Below are 23030 nucleotides of genomic sequence, written 5' to 3'. Positions count from 1 at the left end.
CTATTGCTTTTTTCACTTTTCCCCGATGTATTCCAGCATCCAGCTGCCATGCACGTGGGCATTGTCAGTTTCACTATAGCTCTGGTGAATTTCAAAGGTGAAGTCCTCTGGAAATCTTCAATAATTGTTGTTGATTGCAGATGTGTCTAGTAGTTCCCATTGATTTTGCATGTAAAGCGGGGAGAATGGCGCTAGGCTTACCACACCGTGACGTCACTGCCGGAAGATGGCAGGAGGGAGGGGTCAATATATTTGGACAAAAATGGCCGCTCCTAGACTCAGTGATCATGACGAAAATTATAGCTTTTTTTTTTACTGATTAATGTTAAATTCATTAAAGCTACAGTGTGTAATAATTACAGGGATATACAGTCAGAAATGTAATATATTATACATAACTATGTTATTTATCATCATCTACGAACTCAGCCTCTTAACCTTAACATTTGCGTTGCCTTAGAATTCGTTATTTATAATTACATTGGAGCGGGTCTCGCAGCCATGGAGGCAGACATCTTTGCGCTACGGCAGCGTAGAGCCAACAAACTAGCGATTGCGAGTTCGCCCATTACGCTCGAAAGTAACTACAGCAAGTTGAAAGAGATGAACTGAGAAGGTACTGAACAATAGATGGCAGTATTATGCCTGAGAATACTATCTGTAAAATTATCTATGTAAACAAACCTCATCACTTGAGAAGGTAGGTGATGCGGACGTCGTGGAAGACATTTTGTCCCGTAACGCTCGCCGTACTGTTGGGGGGGAGATGTTCATGTTGCTGCGGTCTGCAGTCAGGACGTTAGATGTCGCAAAAAATTACACATTGTAGCTTTAAATCACTGCAACGTATTAGTTTTAGGTATAGATAATGATCCATTTATTATCCTTGCTGAACGGACTTTTCCTTTAAGATGTTTCTTGTAAATTTATCAGAAGCTCACAAAGCCAACATTATCTGGGCTTCCACAAACGAATCTTAGTTCTTCAGTTTGGACTTTAAAGAAAGTAATAAAATGATAAAAATGAAATAAAAATGATTTGGCATACAGGAAATGATTTTGGTAACTGATCAAAAATATGAAAACTTTATTGTGATCTAATGTCAGACAATAAAACATAAAAAAAAGTTTTATGTTGTGTATGTAGTGTTTGTAAATGTCTTGCTGGCTTGTTGGTCGATGGAGAAGCCATACGAATAAAAAAAAAAGCCTTTATGCTTAAAGGAATCCATGTTTATGGTAGAAGAACCGTTTTTTTTCAAAGCGTTTTATATTTTTAAGCAGAAACAAATGAATGCCATATACATTGACGAACTACTACCCCAAAAAAACAAAAGCATCAAAATATGACAGGAGACTTTCCTCAATTCACAAGAACGCCAGTACGGACTCGTGTCCTCGCCAAGTATGTTCCTGAGAAGAACACAGGAAAGTCTGGACTCTGGGAGAACGGGAGCACGAAGCATAAATATGGGTCTATTGGGACAGAAGCGTACTGATGACATCACCAAACGCTCAGCTCATCTGGAGCTGCATTTCCCCTCCTTTTATTAATAGTCTCTAGATAATAATAAATTTGAACTTTTTTTCATTTAGTGGGGGAATAATAATTAACACAGTCCGATAAACACAAATCAAATGAACATTTTGCCAAATAAAACAAAAAAATCGCCATCAGAGCAGATGGGCTGCGGTTAGCCCTGGCTGCCGTTAGCCTCTGAAGTCCGCTGGTTGCTGCAGTCCTCTCAACTTCAGACATTTTTTTTTTTAATTACGCATTAAATCGGTAAATGGGCCATATTGTTATGCTTAAAAGTATAATATTCTCGCCTCAAATTATCTTAAAACGTACTTTTATTGAACAATGGTAACAGAAAAGAGAATTTTTAACTTAATACTCTGAGCACTGTGAGCGCTCCATGAAAAGCTGCTGCTGCCGCAGTGCATGCTGGGACAGCTGTGGTAAATAGGGAGGGGCGAGAACAAAATCCGGGAACTTTGTCTGTTGTTGGTCTGCTGTTCTTATGAATTGGAACAGTACTAGGGCTGAGGTAGATGACGTTTCACAAGTACACGAGCACATGAGAACGCACTAGTACACATAATGAGTCTTAAAGAGCAGGGAGACATTTTTCTACTCTAAGTAGTTTTCTCAAATATCATGAAAGAAGACATTAAGAAGTATTCAGTTAAAAATGACATTTGATTTCCCACTTTATCTCAAAGTCATTATATTCTGTTGCTTGACACATAATCACGTCCTGCTTCAGCTAATCTGATTATGATTAAAAAGAAAAAGAGGACATAAGAACTATTTGCAAAACATGACTTTGCATGGCACAAGAGCAATGCAACACTAGCAGAGGCCTTAACTCTGCAACGGTAGAATCAAAGTTAATGTTCAAGACCTTCGATTGAACAGCACATTAATATGGTTTGCAAAAAAACTAATATAGAAAAAACGGGCCAAACTGAGAGATGCCGCCCTCTTTCTGAAGACTGCCCCGGGCTGGGAGACCAATATCAAATCCTTTCACTGCTTAGAAGAGTCCAGACTTAAACCCTGAAAGTAGCTTGTTAAAAGATGTTATCCATCAATAATTTATGAGTGAACTGTGCTGCTCTGCAGCCATGTTGAAACTGTTTGAGTAAACACTGACTCAGCTGTTGGTTTCACTGTTCAGGCCCCACCACGCTACTTCCTGTTCTATGAAATCCCAGCAAGAAACACCCTGTCACATACAGCAATCTCACAGCACTGCTTGCTCTTTACTGTCATAGCTAAAGAAAAAGCTGCTGGCTCATGTTGTTACCTTTGCTCTGATTAACAAGCTGCTGGCCATCGGCGGGCTGGGCGGCTTCTCCTGATTGGCTGGAGTCCAGGAAAGGGACGAGCGAATGCCAAGGGAACACTGGCACCGACCGAGGCTCCACGTTGGTCCAAACTGTGGGAAGAGAGGAGAAACAGGAAGAAATCAGGTGAAGTGTTACTGTGTTTGTAATGAGTTCAGATGAAAGACCCAAGTTCTGTCCTCTGGCTGCAGGTTCCACTGAAAAAGACACTTTCATGGAAAGCAGCTGAGCAGTAGGTCCATGAATGGAGCATTCAGCACCTCTGATCAACACAGATACATATACATATCAGCCCTCGGGATGATGGGGGTTGTGGGGTCATGTGATGCATGGAAGAGGGAACCTGTTATTTCATCAGACTTTCCTGAGACCGGATGCCTATTTGCATTAGATCTAAACTAAAACGGTGGAGATAACATAAAAAAAAAGGCATGCAAACTCTTAAAAACTAAAATATTCAGACCCTGTAGGGTTTTTTTGTTTTTTTTACATTTCTTTCATTTTACAACCCGGGGAATAAAAAGGAAAACTTAACACCCTCTGCTTGTGATGCAAACTCCTGATAAAGTTTTGCAAAAAAAAAAAAAAGGCTTCAGAAAATTCTTTAAATGCAGATTTAAAAAAACAAGGTACCAGCGAACTCCACCCTGCAGCTCTGAGATCTTCAGCTTCTGCTAACCTGCTAATTGAGTATTAAAAGGGTCCATATATGGAAAATCTTCAGCTAATTTAAAATGAAGATCCAGACTCTGTGCAGCAAAGCTGGAGGGAAAAATGCTAATGAACGTTATTTGAGTTTGCTGCAAGCTAAACACTCAGTTTTAGATGCTCTGTCTGATATGACAGGGTGATTATGACTGCATCAGGACCTTTGTACTGATTACAACTTTCAGGTTGTTTTTTACAAAGCTGTTTGCAGGAGGAACTTGGGCTGAGGAAGTGAAGCTTATTCATAACATGGACTAGTTAAAGTGGGCAGACAGAAACCGGAGGAGCACTGCTGACGAGGGAACTTCACTGACTCAGTGCTCATGTAAACACGTGTGGATTTGAGGTCATATTCAGCTTCACCACAACAGCTCGTAAACTGGGAGGCCTTATTGACTGGCTGTGGACAGATAAGAGCAGCTGAGCTGATCCTGGGTCTTTTTCACAGCGGACCTCGGAGATCTCGGCAGCGTAGCGACTGTTTTTCTTGTAACATAAACAAACAAGCTTGAGTCAGATAGCTGGAGGCCCCAACAGTCAACGATACACCAAGGAGTAAAATTTTAGACTTAAGTGGACATGCACTGGCTTAACTTTTCTTGGCTGGTTTACGCTTTTCTTGTTATTTACAAATCTGATGAAATAGTTTGGTTAGAAACATTAAATCTGTTCAAAACTACACTATAAAAAAACACCTCCCAAGTTATCTAAACTACACAAGCTTTAATCTGTTTAAATCTTGCAGGTTGGTTGTGGAGGTTGTACCTCCAGCGATGTAAGGGCTCCACCCTGGAAATGTCATAATCTATCATACCAAAGGACAATTGAGAGTGACCAGGAAGCCTAACAGAAGGAGGAAACTGCACATACACAAGAAAAACATTTAACACCACGTAAGAAGACTCTTTAAACTCAGGACCTTCCTGCTGCAAAAAAACAACAACAGCACTGTCTATTGTGCCAGGATGCATCCTGGCTTAAAAACTAGACTAGCAATAACCCTAAAAATAGATTTAATGGTTTGTGAAATGAAGTGTTACATAACAACAGTCAGAAGAATCCAGGGCCAATGACCTTAGAATACCAGTGACCAAGCAGGGACAAACTCATTCCCAGCCCGAGGTCTTTCTGCATGGAGTTTGCATGTTCTCCCTGTGCATGTGTGGGTTCTCTCCGGGGACTCCGACTTCCTCTCACAGTTCAAAAACATGACTGTTAGGTTCATTGGCTTCTCTATTCTCCTTAGGTGTGAGTGTGAATGGTTGTTGTCCTGTTTGTTGCTGTGTTGCCATGCGATGGACTTGTCCAGGGTGGACCTCGCGTTTTGCCTGTAGACAGCTGGAGATAGGCGCCAGCACCCCTCGCAACGCTGCTTGGGATAAACGTGACAGAAAAGGGATGGATGGAAGTTAGTTTTATTGGAGATTCATCCAATTATACACATATTCTGATTCTTTGCTGGGCATAGGTCATCCAATATTCCAACAAAGACATGCTGCAAACTGTAAAAATCACTGTCACTGCTATAAAAGATCCCAGATGAGTTCATTCGATAAAGTCGGTCACATTGTAATTTTAGAAAGACTTGAATGTGCTTTAAGAATAAAGAGAAAAGCACTTATTTGACCAACAGATTTAAGTTTGTTAATGTTAATGATAAATCTTTCTCAAACTCCAGCGTCTAACTGTGGAGTAACACAGGGATTATTGCTGGGGCCGCTTCACTTTTTATGTATACCTCGATTTGGTAATATTATTATTCAACATTAGCCTCGTGAGACCATCCTGATCTCGCGAGCTTTCAAGGTTTCACTCGCTAATCAGTCTGGCTACTTTCCGTTAAAGAAAATTTGGAGCCGTTCAACAAACGAACGTCCAATCAGCGTTGGCTTTGAGGCGGGTTGAGGTGTGACGCAACAAGAAGCGCGACAGTTCAGTCTAAAGAACATGGCGGCTTCAGCCGATGAAACTAGCGTTAGCGTGGCTATCGAGCAAGTTTTATCGGAATTACAGAGTATTTCTTCACTGAAAGAAGAGCAAAATACTGCTCTGGAGGCTTTTCTCAGAGGAAAAGATGTTTTTGCTCTTCTCCCGACTGGTTTCGTAGCCTGGCTGTTAGTACGTCATATGCTTCGTTGATCTGATTGGTTTATTTGGCCCGTCTATCACCAATATAGGCCAATCAGCTAACCAGTATTTTCGCCCCTTCCCAAAATTACTTCAACGGAAGGTTTCCAGATGGATATGCGGAGCAAATCCATCTGGCGGAGTCAGGTTAATTTAACATAGGATTCATTTAAATTGTTAAGCTGAAGAAATTAAGTTCTTTGGGTCCACAAATTTTAATGAAGCAGACACTACAGACATCTCTGAAGGACATAAAAACTTGGAGCTCTAAATTTTCTGCTTTTAAATAATAATACAAGACTTACTGTCTTTGGACCATAGTCTATAGCCACATTCGATAAGTTATGGGTATGTTTTGTATAAAAAGTACAAACGGGCACATGTCGACATACGCCAAGTACGTCAAGTAAATTTCTCAATGTATGCCAGCGTATGCCATACGTGGGGCATTAGTTACAGGTAAGATATCAGATTTTTGACATACGTTGAGTGTAAGTTACCCATAAGTCGTGGCGTCTAGCTTATCCAAAACCTATGAGTAACTTGTGCATAACTGATGTACAAGTTATGATGATTATTTGGACCAACGTGTCAAGAACTTGATAAGTTACACATGCTCCAACGCATATCAGTGTATCTGACGTGTTCCAGACGAGTGTTGAATGTGTTTCTAACTTCCAGCTACTGTATAATGGCGTATTGGCAACGTTTTGGCATAAAGTGGATTCACAGGAGGAAACTGTCAGTACTATTCCAGACTTCAGATGTTCCACAAGAGATGGAGGCTCCGGCAAGGCAGAGACAGGAATACATACTAACTGACCTCCAACATTAGCATGATCTCCTCAATCTGACTGTTCTAGTTGTAGAGTGAGCGAAAAGATGAGTGTGATGGATCCTCCCTGCGTTCACACCTATAACCAACAAACTTCCTACCAGACATGATGCTGAATCTGCTGCGACTGCAAACCTTCTTTCTTCCTTTTTTTACAGTAAAGCGAGGAATGCTCTGATCTTTATATTAGAGAAACCAAACAACCTCTCCACAGACGCATGGCCCAACACAGAAGAGCGCCCTCCTCTGGAAGAGACTCCACAGTACACCTACACCTTGTGGACAAAGGACATTCTTTTGAGGACCAGAATGTTCACATTCTGGATAAAGAAAACAGGTGGTTTGAGAGGTGCGTGAAGGAAGCCATCTATGTTAAGAGAGAAAAAACAACTTTAAACAGAGGTGGTGGACTCAGATTCCAGCTTCCAAAAACGTACGATTCAGTTAAAAACGTACGATCCCTTCCAGATATCACCACACCCCCCACCCCATCACAGAGGAACAAAGCACCTACCCACTCCAGCCGGTGAACGATACCTCCTTAACGACAGACCCTTAGCAATCATAGACAGGTTTCAGGTATTACGGGAGACAATCCCCCCCCTTTAACGACCGACCTTCAGAATCATAGACTGGTTTCAGATATTACAGGCTAACAATGGAAACAAACGACCCACTCATCGGTTACCATTTTCATGTTTTCAAGCAATACAAGGCCTTATCTATATAACCAAGTCCAGTGGATTTTTTTGAACTTTTACGGAATGACTATGACCTGGATGACTGACAATCTTCATCAGCATATTCCTTTTTTTTCCTTTTTATTTATTCTTTTTATTTTTTTGGGTGGTCGGTAAACAGCAGCTAGGTTAATACCAACCGATCAAAGAAATCTTTTTATGCAGGCCAGGCGCCTCCGAACGCATTGCTGCCCCCCTTGGGATACTGGCTTGTGACGTTTCATTGGCACTAGGCTGCAGAAGTTAGGCTGTCGTTGGACAGAAGTTCTGGACTCGTTATGAATACTCTGTGTTTACACCCAAAATTAAAAAAATATATATATAGAAAGTTCAGCGTATGTCAACGTTTTAGAAGATTCTGGGACGTCAGGCATATGCTAGCTAAATCGTCAAGGTATGACAGGGGTTTTAGAAGAAGAAGCCGGTTAGTCAGTTACTTAATATTAATGGCATTAAATTAGCCTCCGATAATAAGGCCTTGTCAGTTAAATCTTGTATTAAACTGGTTTCTAGATTTCCTTCTTTGTAGGATAAGTCCATTTAATGAGCCAACATGTAGCACCATTGTCTTCTAACAAGAAAGTCTAACTAAAAGACCCAAAATCTTAGTGTGTTGATTCCATGTTCTACTTATGAACACATGGGTCCTCTAGTTTCCTCAGTCAGTAATTTAAAATGACTGTTAGGTTTCTAGATCTCACTTTATTGCTCGGATATATGAGTTAGTGAGTGGTTGGTTGAGTTGCCCGCATGATAGACTGATGCAATAAATAAACAAAATTAATAGATTTACTGAAATACTTTAGGGCTTTCCTGTATAATCTTTGATTTTATTTAAATACTAAATACATAACAGATGCAGCTAAGGCATTTCCAACAGATTACGGCTGATTAGAGAACTTCGGTTCATATAAATGAGCAGCACAGAATTAAAATCTCACTTACTATACGTGTAAAACACTGTCCTGTATCTCATTTACCCGATAGATGCATAAGAGTGTAAATGTGACCCAATGGAAGTGCAAATTCAAAACTTTTTCACTTCTTCCACCCACAGTTGTGGTTAAACTACACAGAAAATGAGCCCAAGTGTGAGTGGAGTTGGTAGGTCTCCTGAGAGCTCCCTGCAAGCGAATGTGTGAGCTTAATATAGATTAGGGCTTGATGCTCTCCCTGCCTCTATGCTGTTTACCACTTGCTTTTATATTAATATTGTAGTTTCTCGTATGAGATACATAAGGATATAAAAACAATAACAATTGGAGATTACCTGGAAGTATTGTGTGCACGTTTCAATGCTCTGCTGCAAGGCTAATTATCATATATGCCTCCTATATGCTCAACCCTGGAGCAAAACCAAAGTATTTCCATTTGTCTGCTGGTACTAACAAGAAGGAACATTTTCCAATTCTCAGGAAATTCTGCAATCATTATGGTCCTAAACCATTTTCACACTAGTGAAAAAAAAACACTAATTAGCACAGCACCTGCTAACAGCTAAGACCTGCCAACACCTCAGCCTCAGCTGTGTTAAAAAAAAGTGGGAAGATAAGATATCATACTTATTCCACTGAAAATTTGCTCTTTAGCTCACATTAATAATAAAAACTAGAAAAGAGACAAAAAAATGTCCAATTTATAATATGTTCTAACTCAGAAGTTGCTTTTGACCATGGGTCCAATCAATAGTGAAAATATATAAATAAAAGCCTAAAATGATATTATATTGATCTCTTTTCATTCTAGTTCAAAAGCGGAAAACATTCAAATGAGAAGAAAATATAGGTTATAAGTTTTAAATATCTTATTTTCGCCCAGATTGGCCAAAATTAGATTGCAAATACCATCAACTTAATATCTCTAAAGGGTAATTTAATTGAGAGAACACATACTGGGACAGTTTCCTTGTAAAAATGAAATAATCATAAAAATAAGCATTTTTAAAAAGCATTTTGCCTTTGCTGCTTTAAAAACTGTTCAAAAACTGCCAAAGCTAACACCAGCTAACATCTCTTTGGTATTTTTCTCATGAGATGAAAGCAGGGTTGGAAAATCTTAAGATATATAAACAAACGTATAACTGAAAAGGAAAACTAGCTAAAGTATTTATCTAAACCTTTAAAACCTTTTAGACAAAATTTTGTCTAAAGCTCATTATACAATAATTAAAAATAGTTCAATCAGCTAACACCTATTAACACATCTGGAGCATTGTTTATTAAAGACGTCACAAAAACTACTTATTTTTATTTGCATGCAAATTCAATTCTATCGAGATGTTCAAAAAAGGATAGACAACATGCTAGAAGCTAAAACCTGCTAAAATTTCTAAAGTAGTTCTAAACCAACATAATAAATCGCGATCTAAAAACGTCATGATTAGAATAACAATTTGTTGTTTGAAGAGACAAATGAGAAGATAAACCTTAACTTCTTTTTTTTTTCAGCTGGTTAATGAAATTTTGACGACTTACAGTATGTTTTCAAACATTGTGGTTTTGTAAGCTAACCTAAAATAGGTCGACCCTAAAAAATGGGACATGATTTTAATCAGATCAACACGTAAAATGAGAGTGAAATAAAAAAAAAATAAATAATTAAAAAAACTATTTTGACAGTGTTGTCCGACATCGTGGCTTATGCTCTTTTGGAAAATAAGCGGTTAATGTTCGTTTTTAGAAATTAACATAAACTACATTTTTCTCAGCTGGTAGAAGTAAATTTTTTATACCCTTTCCAAAGAGTATTTTTCCCAGTAAAAAAAAAAGAAGTAATAAGCATTATAGGGGCAGATGTATGTATTTTAGCATATATGAACTGGACAAAAACCCTCCAGTAGCAGCTGGAGTCAGCTAGTGGGCGGAGCCTAACATCCAGCCTCGCCCACAAACCATTTTGATAGGATGCTCATTTTCTTCTTATCCAAATGACCATGTTTAGCACCGAGGGAAGTTGGGTAAGTTCATGAAGTAATAATTTTATTTCAATCCAAAACAGTTAAAAAACAAACCACTAGACTTTTCGAGTTGGAAGACATTTCGCTTCCCATCCAGGAAGCTTTTTCAATTCAAAATGTCTAAATTAGCGTTGAGTTCCCGGCTTTATAGCGTCGCCCAACAAACCCTTGTTATGGCTTAGAAAACATGCAAATTGAACCGAAAAAACAGCTCCACCCCTTAGTAATGGGTTAAGGTCGTTGTCGGCCTGCAATAACCGACATTTTAATTCCCCAACACTTTATTTCAACTAACTCACAAGGAAAGCTGAAGAAAAAACTGTTTAAGTTAGAAAAAAATTAAGAAAATATAAACTAAAAAGGACAAAGAGTAAAATGACAAGTTGTGTGTCCCTTTAGTTTAAAAGAGGAAAACAATTATAGCCTTGATTTGAGGTCTTTTGGTCATTTGACGTAGAAGCTAAACAAGAAAAAATATATTTTTCATAACGTTAACATAAATTATAACACGAAATCTGATGTCACTCGTCAAAAAAGTTATTTAATTAAAAATCATCAAAAAGGAACAAAATATTGTTCATTTGGCGTACCTAATACACCAGACTATCGAGTGAAAAAGTGTTTTAATAGTTTAATTAGTAGCAAATTATACATTAACTCAGATTAAACGGCCCAGAATTGCAAACAGCACTCAAATAAATGAAGTTTATCTTGTTTGAGGTTCTGAAACTGACTGTAAGATGTTACAGACAAAACGTGACACGCTTACATTTTTCACTCTCAGAAATCCAGCAAGCAGCTCACTTTCAGTTCCACTTGTGCTTCTTTCCTCCTTCAGTGAAAATGTAGATTGTCTTGGATATTACTGTACATAACTCCAGATCTGAGTTCAGATCAGTTCTCGGGGTGCTCACCACTTCCAGCCTTGGAAAGGACTGCATCATCTTTCTGTTAGCTGGCTAGAGGATGAAATCTAAAACTTTATTCTGGATATTTTGGTTTTAAAATCCATCAAGATTTCGACACTTAACTGATCGGGCGTCATTTAGTAAAAGTAGTTTGGAAAGCAGGAATCTTTCTACTTTATAAATAAACACTGGAGGGAAAGCTTGAAACGTTAGGGAGATGACTCGTAAATAAAAAATAAAAAAAAAAACGTGTAAAAGCTCCTGCTGACACCTTAAAGAAATAAGAAAATACAGCAGGGACCTTTTACTAAAGAAAATAGCGGCTGATTTCAAACATTAGCGTACTAACAGAACTTTTACATGGAAATATTAACATATTAGTCGTCTTTTTAAAGGTATATTAATACCTGGGATATAGTGGGGTCAAAGTGCTCTGCAAAAACGATCTAGAAATAAGTAAAAATTTCATTAATTAAGTGTATTCACCCTTAATTTGAGGAGGTAAATGAGAAAGTTTGCCAATGGAATGAGTATTTTACTTTTAAAATAGGATAATTACGGTAGATAAAATGCACTTGAAATAAGACAATGCAATAGTGTTTTCTTATTTTAAGTGTAAATTGTCTTCTTCTCATTCTTGGCAGAATGTCTCTTTGACATCCTTAATTCAAGAAGAAATGCACTTATTTTAAGGAAAAAATGACTTATCTAGATTTAGATTCTTTGCAGTGTTTGCTTTTTTCATCAATCTATCTATTTTCCTTCACGCTTATCTCAAGTGGGGTTGCGAGGGGTGCTGGTGCCTATCTCCAGCTGTCTAGGGGCGAAAGGCGGGGTCACCCTGGACAGGTCACCAGTCCATCGCATGGCAACACAGAGACAAACAACCATCACAAACACACTCACACTCACATCTAAGGAGAATTTAGAGAAGCCAACCAACCTAACATTCATGTTTTTGGACTGTGGGAGGAAGCTGGAGTACCCGGAGAAAACCCAGGGAGAACATGGCCGGGAATTGAACCCAGCACCGTCTTGCTACAAGACAGCGGAGCAGCCCCTTAAATATCAACCAAGCAAAAATCAGAAGAAAATAATTAAAATAATACAAAACAGTTTCCATCCATCCATCCATCTTCCTCAGCTTATCCGGGGTCGGGCAGCAGCCTAAGAAGGGAGGCCCAGACTTCCCTCTCCCCAGCCACTTCTTCTAGCCCCTCAGGAGGAATCCTAAGGCGTTCCCAGGCCAGCCGAGAAACATAGTCTCTCCAGCGTGTCCTGGGTCTTCCCCGGGGCCTCCTCCCGGTGGGACGTGCCCGGAACACCTCACCAGGGAGGCGTCCAGGAGGCATCCTAACCAGATGCCCGAGCCACCTCAACTGGCTCCTCTTGACGTGGAGGAGCAGCGGCTCTACTCCGAGTCCCTCCCGGATGACCGAGCTTCTCACCCTATCTCTAAGGGAGAGCCCAGCCACCCTACGGAGGAAACCCATTTCGGCCGCTTGTATCCGCGATCTTGTTCTTTCGGTCATGACCCAGAGTTCATGACCATAGATGAGGGTAGGAACGTAGATCGACCGGTAAATCGAGAGCTTCGCTTTTTGATTCAGCTCTCTCTTCACCACGACGGACCGGTACAGCGCCCGGTTCACGGCAGACGCTGCGCCAATCCGCCTGTCGATCTCCCGCTCCCTTCTTCCCTCATTCGTGAACAAGATCCCGAGATACTTAAACTCCTCCACTTGGGGCAGGACACCCCCCCTGATCCGGAGAAGGCACTCTACCCTTTTCCGGCTCAAGACCATGACCTCGGATTTGGAGGCACTGATCCCTATCCCGGCCGCTTCACACTCGGCTGCGAACCGATCCAGCGAGAGCTGCAGATCACGACCTGATGAAGCCAATAGGACCACATCATCTGCAAAAAGCAGAGATGCAATCCTAAGGCCACCAAAACGGATCCCCTCAACACCTTGGCTGCGCCTAGAAATTCTGTCCATGAAGGTAATGAACAGAATCGGTGACAAAGGGCAGCCCTGGCGGAGTCCAACTCTCACCGGAAACGAGCCCGACTTACTGCCGGCAATGCGGACCAGAGTCTGGTACAAAACAGTTTCTAAACAACCAATCTCTGCGTGCGGATATTGACCAACATTTTTTTTTTCTTTATTTAAGAGTATAATGAATCCAACATATATACATATGTCTCTGTATATATGCAACTACAAACAGTATTGAACCAAAGAAGAGGAAAAATAAATAAACGAATAAATAAATATATAAAAGGGGGTTCAGCAAACATTCAGGTCTATTTCGGCAATTGACCGTTCCACTTCCACAGCTCGCAGAGACAGGACGTGTACTGGTCCAGTGTCTACCATAACAAGGGAGATATAAATACAATAGGGATATATATACAATAGATATACATACATCTAATTTTGCTTGTTTTATTTTTAACTTATGGCGTTCTCGATCGCTGTGGTAGGCGATCACACTCCCAAGAATATGTCGATTTTCTCTTGCAGTTTTGTTGTTATCTTCTCCATTATATAAACATTCTTTAACCTTTCTTGCTATTGTTGAATTGTTGGGGGCAAAGGCTTAAGCCAAGACAGAGTTATCATTCTCCTTGCTACTAATTGCAGAATATGCAGTAACTGGCTTTCCTTTTCCCTATATTTTCTTTTGGGGTCAAACCTAATATATATTAGAGCGGGTTCAGTGGTAATGTAAAATTTAGTATACTATTTCTGTCTGAATCTCTAACCAAAATGGAAGATATCGACCAACTTTTGTTGCAGAACTTTTAAATCCAGACATCTTGGAGGGTTTCTGATGATAAACACTCCATCTATCAAAAAAATCATAGCTCCATTTATTATATAGAGTCATTCAGGCTCATTCATTCAAGCAGCAAAGCAATCCCACAGCATGACACTACCACCACCATGTTGGGTAATCAGAATGATGTTATTTTTCTAAAATTTAGTGAAAATTACACTCACCGGCCACTTTATTAGGTACCCCATGCTAGTAACGGGTTGGACCCCCTTTTGCCTTCAGAACTGCCTCAATTCTTTGTGGCATAGATTCAACAAGGTGCTGGAAGCATTCCTCAGGGAGTTTGGTCCATATTGACATGATGGCATCACACAGTTGCCGCAGATTTGTCGGCTGCTTATCCATGATGCGAATCTCCCGTTCCACCGCATCCCAAAGATGCTCTATTGGATTGAGATCTGGTGACTGTGGAGGCCATTTGAGTACAGTGAACTCATTGTCATGTTCAAGAAACCAGTCTGAGATAATTCCAGCTTTATGACATGGCGCATTATCCTGCTGAAAGTAGCCATCAGAAGTTGGGTACATTGTGGTCATAAAGGGATGGACATGGTCAGCAACAATACTCAGGTAGGCTGTGGCGTTGCAACGATGCTCAACTGGTACCAAGGGGCCCAAAGAATGCCAAGAAAATATTCCCCACACCATGACACCACCACCACCAGCCTGAACCGTTGATACAAGGCAGGATGGATCCATGCTTTCATGTTGTAGACGCCAAATTCTGACCCTACCATCCGAACGTCGCAGCAGAAATCGAGACTCATCAGACCAGGCAACGTTTTTCCAATCTTCTATTGTCCAATTTCGAAGAGCTTGTGCAAATTGTAGCCTCAGTTTCCTGTTCTTAGCTGAAAGGAGTGGCACCCGGTGTGGTCTTCTGCTGCTGTAGCCCATCTGCCTCAAAGTTCGACGTACTGTGCGTTCAGAGATGCTCTTCTGCCCACCTTGGTTGTAACGGGTGGTTATTTTAGTCACTTTTGCCCTTCTATCAGCTCCAACCAGTCTGGCCATTCTCCTCTGATCTCTGGCATCAACAAGGCATTTCCGCCCACAGAACTGCCGCTCACTGGATGTTTTTTCTTTTTCGGACCATTCTCTGTAAACCCTAGAGATGGTTGTGCGTGAAAATCCCAGTAGATCAGCAGTTTCTGAAATACTCAGACCAGCCCTTCTGGCACCAACAATCATGCCACGTTCAAAGTCACTCAAATCACCTTTCTTCCCCATACTGATGCTCGGTTTGAACTGCAGGAGATTGTCTTGACCATGTCTACATGCCTAAATGCACTGAGTTGCCGCCATGTGATTGGCTGCTTAGAAATTAAGTGTTAACGAGCAGTTGGACAGGTGTACCTAATAAAGTGGCCAGTGAGTGTATATTCCAAGTGTTTCACCTTAGAAAAAGCAATTTGGACAAATTATTTTTTATGGTGAAACAGATCTTTGTATTTCTCTGGGTCAGAGGGGATTTTAGCTTTCAAACTCTCCCATGGAGGCCATTTTTAACAGCTTTCTCAGCTATTGTTGAATTATGACCTTAACTGAGGCAGGTTAGGTTTGAAGTTATTAAAGTTTCTTCTAACTTCCTGGATGATGATGCAACTTGCTTGGAATATTTACAGTCAGTCATATAATATTTACGCCACTGTTCTAAGTGTTCTTTGTGTGTAGATAATTGTTCTCACTGCGCTTTTTCTGAAGTCTGAAACATATAAAAAATGTCTCTGTAACAATCTGAAGCATGACAGATGCCACGGGCTGATGATGCATTGATGTTAGAGGCCTTTTAGCCTACCACATGTTGTGAAACAGGTTCTAAACTCTTTGAGTATGACAGTAAACAGCTGGGTGCTGCTGATGAAACTGAAACCAGCTTTTTAAAACACGTTGTTTAATCACAGCTAATTTATGATTTAATGCAGTGTTTGCTTGTGTCTGGTTGGTGTTTCATCAGGAAAGTGTCCATCTGAAACATTGAAGTAACACCGTCATATTTATTGAAGCATTTATTTATTTATAGTATAATAGTTCCAATAAGAAAGCTGATATTTCTAGATTTATGTTTTATTTATTGATCTGATGAAATATGATTTTAAGTTTTGTGTTTTAATTTACTCTAAGCAAAACAATTCTCCTAAAAACGACCTTTAAGCAGTTTGAAATTTGATTATTTATAATTTTTCTACTGATTTGATATAAATGTATGATCTTAAATGTTGTGTTTTTATGTGCCGTTAGTAAAAAATTGTCATAACGAATAGAAATAAAAGCTTGATGATTATTGTGATTATTATTATATATGATTTGTTTCATTCAGTTATGAATTAAATGAAGAATAATAATCTATTTAACTGCCTTTTCACTGTAGTTTAAATGGGAGTCCCTTTGCTTATGATTTACCTAAAAAGAGCAGCCATGAAACTTGTGATGCTGATGCAGCTGCACTCGGATGAGTTATATTAAGGTTCTCAGGCCGGCGCTGCCTGGAGCTGCTGCAGCCTTTAGGCATTTTAGAAAAAAATTCATAGCAAAGGAAATGTTATGCTACAGAGGCAGGTGGCCATCAGCGGTGGTGGGAGGGATGTGACAAGCAGACAGAAAAAGAAAAGTGCGTGCCGGTAATCAGCTCAGGCCAGAGCCATTTACTGAACCGTCGGAGCAGTGTATCCATGACAACATGTCGGCAATATAATTACGCTTTTTTCCTGTGAGAGCAATGAAACACATTCACATCAAGTGCCCTGAATGCCCCGTCTGAGGCTGTTTGGTTGTCTGAATGCGCCGACGCCACTGAGTTTGTGTCTCAGAGTGGAGGAGGCGTGGAGCGGAGTGGGGCGGGGACGCCCTTGTTGATCTCTTGCATGTCCAGACATGTCGATACTCGCGGGTTTTTAAAAGTTTCAGTGATGCTCCTCTTATCTCACACAAACACACGTGTAAAGGATGACAGCAGAGCGTGTTGCTCTGACACTACACGCACTGAGTCACACTTTACACACACCGAGCTGCAGATTTGGGTGGTTGCCAGAGCAACTCATTTATAAAAGCTGTTGATATTCACACCTGAGTGAGAAAAAAAAACTTATCCTATGAGATAAAATGAAAGATATTATTTCAACTTACAGACTTAAAATATATATGCAAAAAAAAATAAAAAATTAAGGCTAACAAATCCAGGTGATATGATCTAACTTCACATATCTATAAACTCTTTATCTACCGACGTGAAATGTCCTCAACAACTCTGAAACCACAGTCTTATCACTGCAATCTGCACCAGCCAAAATAAATAAAATAAAATAAGAGCCCGGGAGATTTCCAACACTTTGACTGGTCCGGTTTTTGATCGCCACTGACAGCTCAAAACACTGACTGACAGAGTAAACCATGTTACACTTCCACAGCTTGCACACGCTGTCATTTCCCAAAGTTGGCATGGAAACAAGAACAGAGAACACGACGAACCCAAGCACCTGTACTCCTTGTAGCACATTTTCTTCCACGAAGCCGTCTGAGTGATCGCACACATACAGTACAATTATAACCAGCTCCTGGGGTAAAGGAAACTACAGCCAAGTGTCTGCAAACAAGAAGGCACAAACGCCGAACGAAGAAAGGAGCTACACCTATAGATGCACTGTTATTTATTGAGGCAGTCGCACAATAAAATGTCTCAGTATGCCTTTTTTTAATATGTTTAACACAATTGAGGCTTATTAATAATAACTAATGACATTTCTTTTCAAAGCCAGCCGTGAAATAACATTTTCTAAACCATTTTGGTAAAGCTGACATTCTTAAAGTCGTAGGGAAGTCATATTGAAATGTCAAATCATTCTTGCTTAAACATGTATATAAATGTGCTCTTTATCAGGCGATATTGTCCCAAAAGTTAGAACATTTCTATAAAATATGTGTTTTTTTTTCATAATCTTATGCAGGCCAGTTAGTTATACGTCAGCTTGAACGCCTAAATTCGGCCAATCATATATCAACAGTCCTCTGTCAATCACATTTTTTATCATAGCATCTTGATTGATATGTCGCAGCAAATATACGCAACAGTTGAAATAAGAAACCAGAATAATTTCCTTTCCCATTGAGTTGCGTCCCAGTGTTCCCGGGGATGGACGTCTGTCTTCAGCAGGCCAGAGATGGCAAAAGTACTCACTTTCCGTACTTGAGTAAAAGTACAGATATTTGTGTTAAAAAATACTCTGGTAAAAGTGGAAGTACTGATTAAACTTCTTTACTCAAGTAAAAGTAACAAAGTACAGGCTTGTAAATTTACTTAAAGTATAAAAGTAAAAGTAGAAACCACTTTTTTCATGCCGTTGCCTACATTTTAAATGGATGTCTGCCAATAGGACTAGATCTCCGTTGTGTTCATTTTCCATCATCTCGTCGTCCATGCTACTATGCTAACGCCACCGCCACCAAGCTGCAATGATTTGCCGCCAATGAATACCGCCGAATCTGTCGATTCATCTTGTAGTGGTGCGTCAAATGCAACGTAGATTCCCATCCAATTAGATTGAATTTGGTATTGATGATGTGAAAAATAATAACGGTAACTCCATTGAAATGATTCAAAACTAAAGTAACGAGCCAATTTTTAAAAATGTAAGGAGTAGAAAGTACAGATATTTGTGTAAAAATGTAAGGAGTAGAAGTAAAAAGTCGCCATAAAAATAAGTAGTAAAGTAAAGTAAAGATATCAGAAAAATCTACTTGAGTACAGTAACGAAGTATGTGTACTTCGTTACTTCCCATCTCTGCAGCAGGCGTAGAGCTAACAGAACTGGCAGCGTTGCGAGGCAAGGGCTCAAACATGTACGGCTCTAAGCCTTCTACACCAAACCAAGCTTCTGCCACCCTGGCGTCCTCTTCCACAACATCTTCATCCCCGCTCTCCTCCTCTATATAAAAAATGGATGACGGAGGAGACTCATCCATGACCTCTGACGTTTAGACATTGTCGTCAGACGACATGCAGTAATTTATAAATGTTTTAAATCAGGTTGGGACTGGATTAGCCAGCAGGTGGTCTGGTCTGCTAATTAGGTGACTTCTGGTTTAAACGATGTATTAAATACAAACACCAGCTTAAAATGTATTTTTTTGAAATCCTCTAAAAGCAGGAACAATGGTACTTTTTTAAAACAATCTGATTCTCAATTTTGATCAAGTTTGGTTAAAAATAATAACTTTACACCCAAAGTTGGCTTTAAATTATGGTTGAACCTTAATATAACTTCTGTCTTCCTATGAAAACAGTGTACTTTCTGTTATCATAATGACATAGTTTCATGTTGCATTTTTTTCCTTATCAGCTACTTATATGATTGTTTCTATAAAGTACGACAGGTGTTTGATATCCAAGCATGAAAACTAATTGAACAAAAGCAAGAAGGATTCATGACCTGACAGACATGGCTGCTGCTCTGCGTATATAGGAAATAAATAGTGTTAACCAACATCCACTCTCTAAACAAACATTTTCTGATGGTACATTTTAAAATTTAAATAAATGTGTCCTGAAATGGACTCAGGTTTGGGTCAGAATTGGCTCTAATTGCTCATAAAATAGCAACAACTGTATGTGAACATGCTGTTGAGAGTGGAATAAGTATGAATGTAAAAACATTGTGTTCCCTGAGCTCACAGCAAAGCTTCAGACCTTTTTTACTGCAAACTTCTAGAAAAAAATCGAGCAAAAAAAAACAAAACAGGTTTGCAGCCAACAGAAGAGCATCATCTTTCATCTCAGCGAGAAAAAAAAACTCAGGGACAGAAAAAAGCTTTTTTAAATGTTACGCTACAAGCAGCTGTAAACTATAGTGAGTCATACCCAAAGCTCTCTGATGACACAGCTGTAAACCTAGAGAGATAAAGAAACTGCGATGAGCAAAACCAGAGCGCATTAAAACAAACCCTTCCTTCTTTGCTGAACTGCAGCTTAAGCAGATCTTAGCATCTGACAAAAACAAAGGTCAGAGTCACGAGTGCCATCTACCCATCACACCCTCTGCCTGCCTTACCTGTGCCCGGGCGACCCATGATGATTTGCTTGCGTGGCGCCGGGTGAGGCGACTCGGCTGGCAGTATGAGCGGCAGCAGGGCGGTCGGCGTGGGGTGACAGGCCACCGGCTGGGGCAGCGCGCTTCCTGAGGCGTCCTGGTAACCCTCGGGTTTCCTGTCCCTGCCTCCGGAGCCGGACGAGGACAGAGCAGAGCCCGACGGAGCAGAAATCAACCCTGGAGCGGAGGGGCTGGACAGGGCTGCGTGGCCTGCTGTGGCTGGTGTCAAGGACTGAAAAGGGACATCAAAAAGGTGTTTGAGGATTGGTGAATTATAGAACACTAGAAATAAGTAAAAATGTCTTAAATTAAGTGTATTTACCCTTAATTTGAGCAGGTAAATAAGATGATTTGCCAATGGAATGAGTGTTTTTACTCCTAAAATAAGATGATTAGATAATATACACTTGAAATAAGACAAAGCAATAGTTTTTTTCTTATTTTAAATGTAAATTGTCTTGTTCCATTGGCAAAGTGTCTCACTTACCTCCTCAATTCAAGAAAAAAATTCACTTAATTTGAGCAAAAATTACTTATTTTTTGCAGTGAACCAGATAAGTCTAGCTAATTTACTCTAACTATATATAATATTGCATTTAATTGTTGAGGGCCAGGTCATTATCTGCAGTGAAATTTCCCATTCGTTTTTTTAATAATAAAATCTAAATATGACTTTAATCGGTTTTAGGTGACATTCATTGCAACTGAACACTGAAATGGGACCTGCCACATTTACAACTAACTAACACCTCTGTGATTCTTACCTAAATATAATAATAAATAGAGCTTTGAATCCTGAGGTTCTGAGTTTGAGCGCGACTCCCACAGACTGCCACTCTGGGTCCCTGAGCAAGACCCTTAACCAAGCACTGCACTTCGGGCACCACAAGGGGATGGGTTAAATGCCGAGGTAAATTTCTCCAATGTGAGCTCAATAAAGTTCATTATTATTATCATTAAGTACTATTTGTTTAGACAGAGATTTTGCAAAGAAATAACGAATATCCAAGTCCTTATATCTCTCCTTGATAAACATAAATCTGGAAAGAACAGGGGGGCCGCACCATGTTAGGAAACTTTCATCACTCCTTTAGGCATTGAGTCTGCTGCAGACACATACTGCAGTGCAAGCAGTCCTGAGGAATATCCCCAATGAGCAAACTATCCACATAATGATGATGTCATGTGCAGCTCTTACTTAGAGTCCTGTGCAGTCTGTTTTTTTGCACACACCAACGCAAGAATACCAATACAGCCTCATGAACTACAAATAGGCTATTTGGATTTATATACAATACTTGGTTTCTGATTTGTCCAACCAGACAACCAGAGGAAAAGCTGTAGCCTGGAGGACATTAGCCCCATTTACACTACCCTCTTGAAACCGGGCTGAGATCAGTCCGAACACGGTAACCGGGATAACTGTTGAGTGTAAATGGCAAGCAAAACGGAACCGGACCGTACCAGACACAACTGAACCGAACCCAGTAGGGCTCGGCGGGGTTCAGTTCTGGCTCGGTTCTCAGATAACAAAGAGTGCATGAGCAGACCGCGTCATCTCCTTACATTCATAAAAATACTAGCTTCCCTATCGTGCCACACCATTTCCAGTAATGATTCTGCTTAGCAGCGTGGTGAACCTCAATGACGTTGTTTTCTGCATCTGTAAGCCCTGATTAGACCATCGTTTGTTGTATCCTCTTCCCAAAAGCTGTCAGGTAAATTCATCAAAGGCTACTTTCTTCGCCTGACGCTCCGCAAACAACCAAATATCACAATGATATCAAAACATAAATTCCTGAATGTTACGGGCACTGCAATGTTGGTTTGCTTGTTTATCTCTAGAGAGCAGTAGTACCGTAGCTTGCCACTAGGAGGCGAGGAACGGTGCTAGCGCGGCTTGTAAACAGTCGTAAGGAACAAAGCTAAGAACGGTTAACTGATCCAAGCTCTGCACGGATCGGTTTTCAGATGGAAGTGTAAATGGGGCTATAGAGTACCGAGGTCTGGGTTTATATTCCCTTAATTTTGTTTATTTGATGTAAAGCATAAGAGGGGTGAATGATGATAACCTTGTTTGACTTTAGAGAGACTAAAGCTTTAGCAGCCCTGATCTCATCATCATTACATTGGGTGTTAAATAAAAACTCATTCCTCCATCTGGGACAGTTTACAGTACACAGTTCTAGAGAGTAAACCCCATTACCCTTCATGTGTGGTATATAAAAAATACAGTTTTTCTAGAGCATTTCACATGCAGCACCTTTAGTAAACTGTTTGCCCACTTCAATATTTCAGCTGTTTTTTAATTTTCTTAAAAGAGGAAAATAAAGATAAACAAGTTTTTTAAATTATTGGTACATTTATAACAGGAAAAAGATGCCAAACCAACCACACCCCTTGTTTAATCATATGGTTATCTAATGAAGCATAGTTTTTGGGAAGGTGAGTTCAATTAAGTGGCAACACCCAGGTCTGAGAGCCAACAAATCCCTCACAAAGAAGTTGAGGGAAAACAGGACGTTTAAGGAAAAAGGGAATCTTAAAAACGGAACGGAACAGATGAGAAAGATTTCATCAGGGAGGTCACAAAAAAAAACAATACTTAAAGCTCTGCAGGCCTTGCTGTATCAGTCAAGGTTGTAGTTCAAGGACAAGAAAACATATATTACTTGGGAAGGTTCTAAGTCCAGAGCTACACCTGACTCAAAATAAAAAAAAAGTTTTTTGACGATCTACAAAAAAAACAAAGCAAATAACCTTTGGGCTCTAGACAAAAGTGGCACCGCAAATTTGGGGGCTTCAGGACAACTACCTGCTCACAAATAGGCAAGTCTGTTCGGAAAGTTAGTTTCCCGTTAATAATTAAAAAAGAAATAAAAATTATTTAGCTTTGGGTGACATTAGGTGTTATATCAACTGAATAAATATGACATTCAGTTTTCACACAGACAAAAATGCATCAACTAAATATCGT

The 23030-nt window shown here is 39.9% G+C and overlaps 1 protein-coding gene across 5 annotated transcripts in view; it reads right to left on the bottom strand.

Annotated features, from left to right (window-relative positions):
- cica (capicua transcriptional repressor a) overlaps positions 1 to 23030 on the bottom strand; it is a 95964-nt gene that overhangs the window by 55509 nt on the left and 17425 nt on the right. For all 5 annotated transcript variants that reach the window (XM_038302771.1, XM_038302767.1, XM_038302770.1 and 2 more), the window contains exons 3-4: positions 20015 to 20285; positions 2813 to 2944 (exon numbers count right to left, since the gene is read on the bottom strand). In XM_038302771.1, the coding sequence (XP_038158699.1) occupies positions 2813 to 2944; positions 20015 to 20285 (403 nt within the window). The remainder of the gene's footprint in view (positions 1 to 2812; positions 2945 to 20014; positions 20286 to 23030) is intronic.

The sequence above is a fragment of the Cyprinodon tularosa genome, unplaced genomic scaffold, assembly GCF_016077235.1.
Source record: "Cyprinodon tularosa strain WSP-4 unplaced genomic scaffold, ASM1607723v1 ctg5, whole genome shotgun sequence".
Classification (NCBI taxonomy): Eukaryota; Metazoa; Chordata; class Actinopteri; order Cyprinodontiformes; family Cyprinodontidae; genus Cyprinodon; species Cyprinodon tularosa.
Note: the sequence above shows the minus strand (reverse complement) of the source record. Positions and strands in the feature narration are given on the sequence as shown.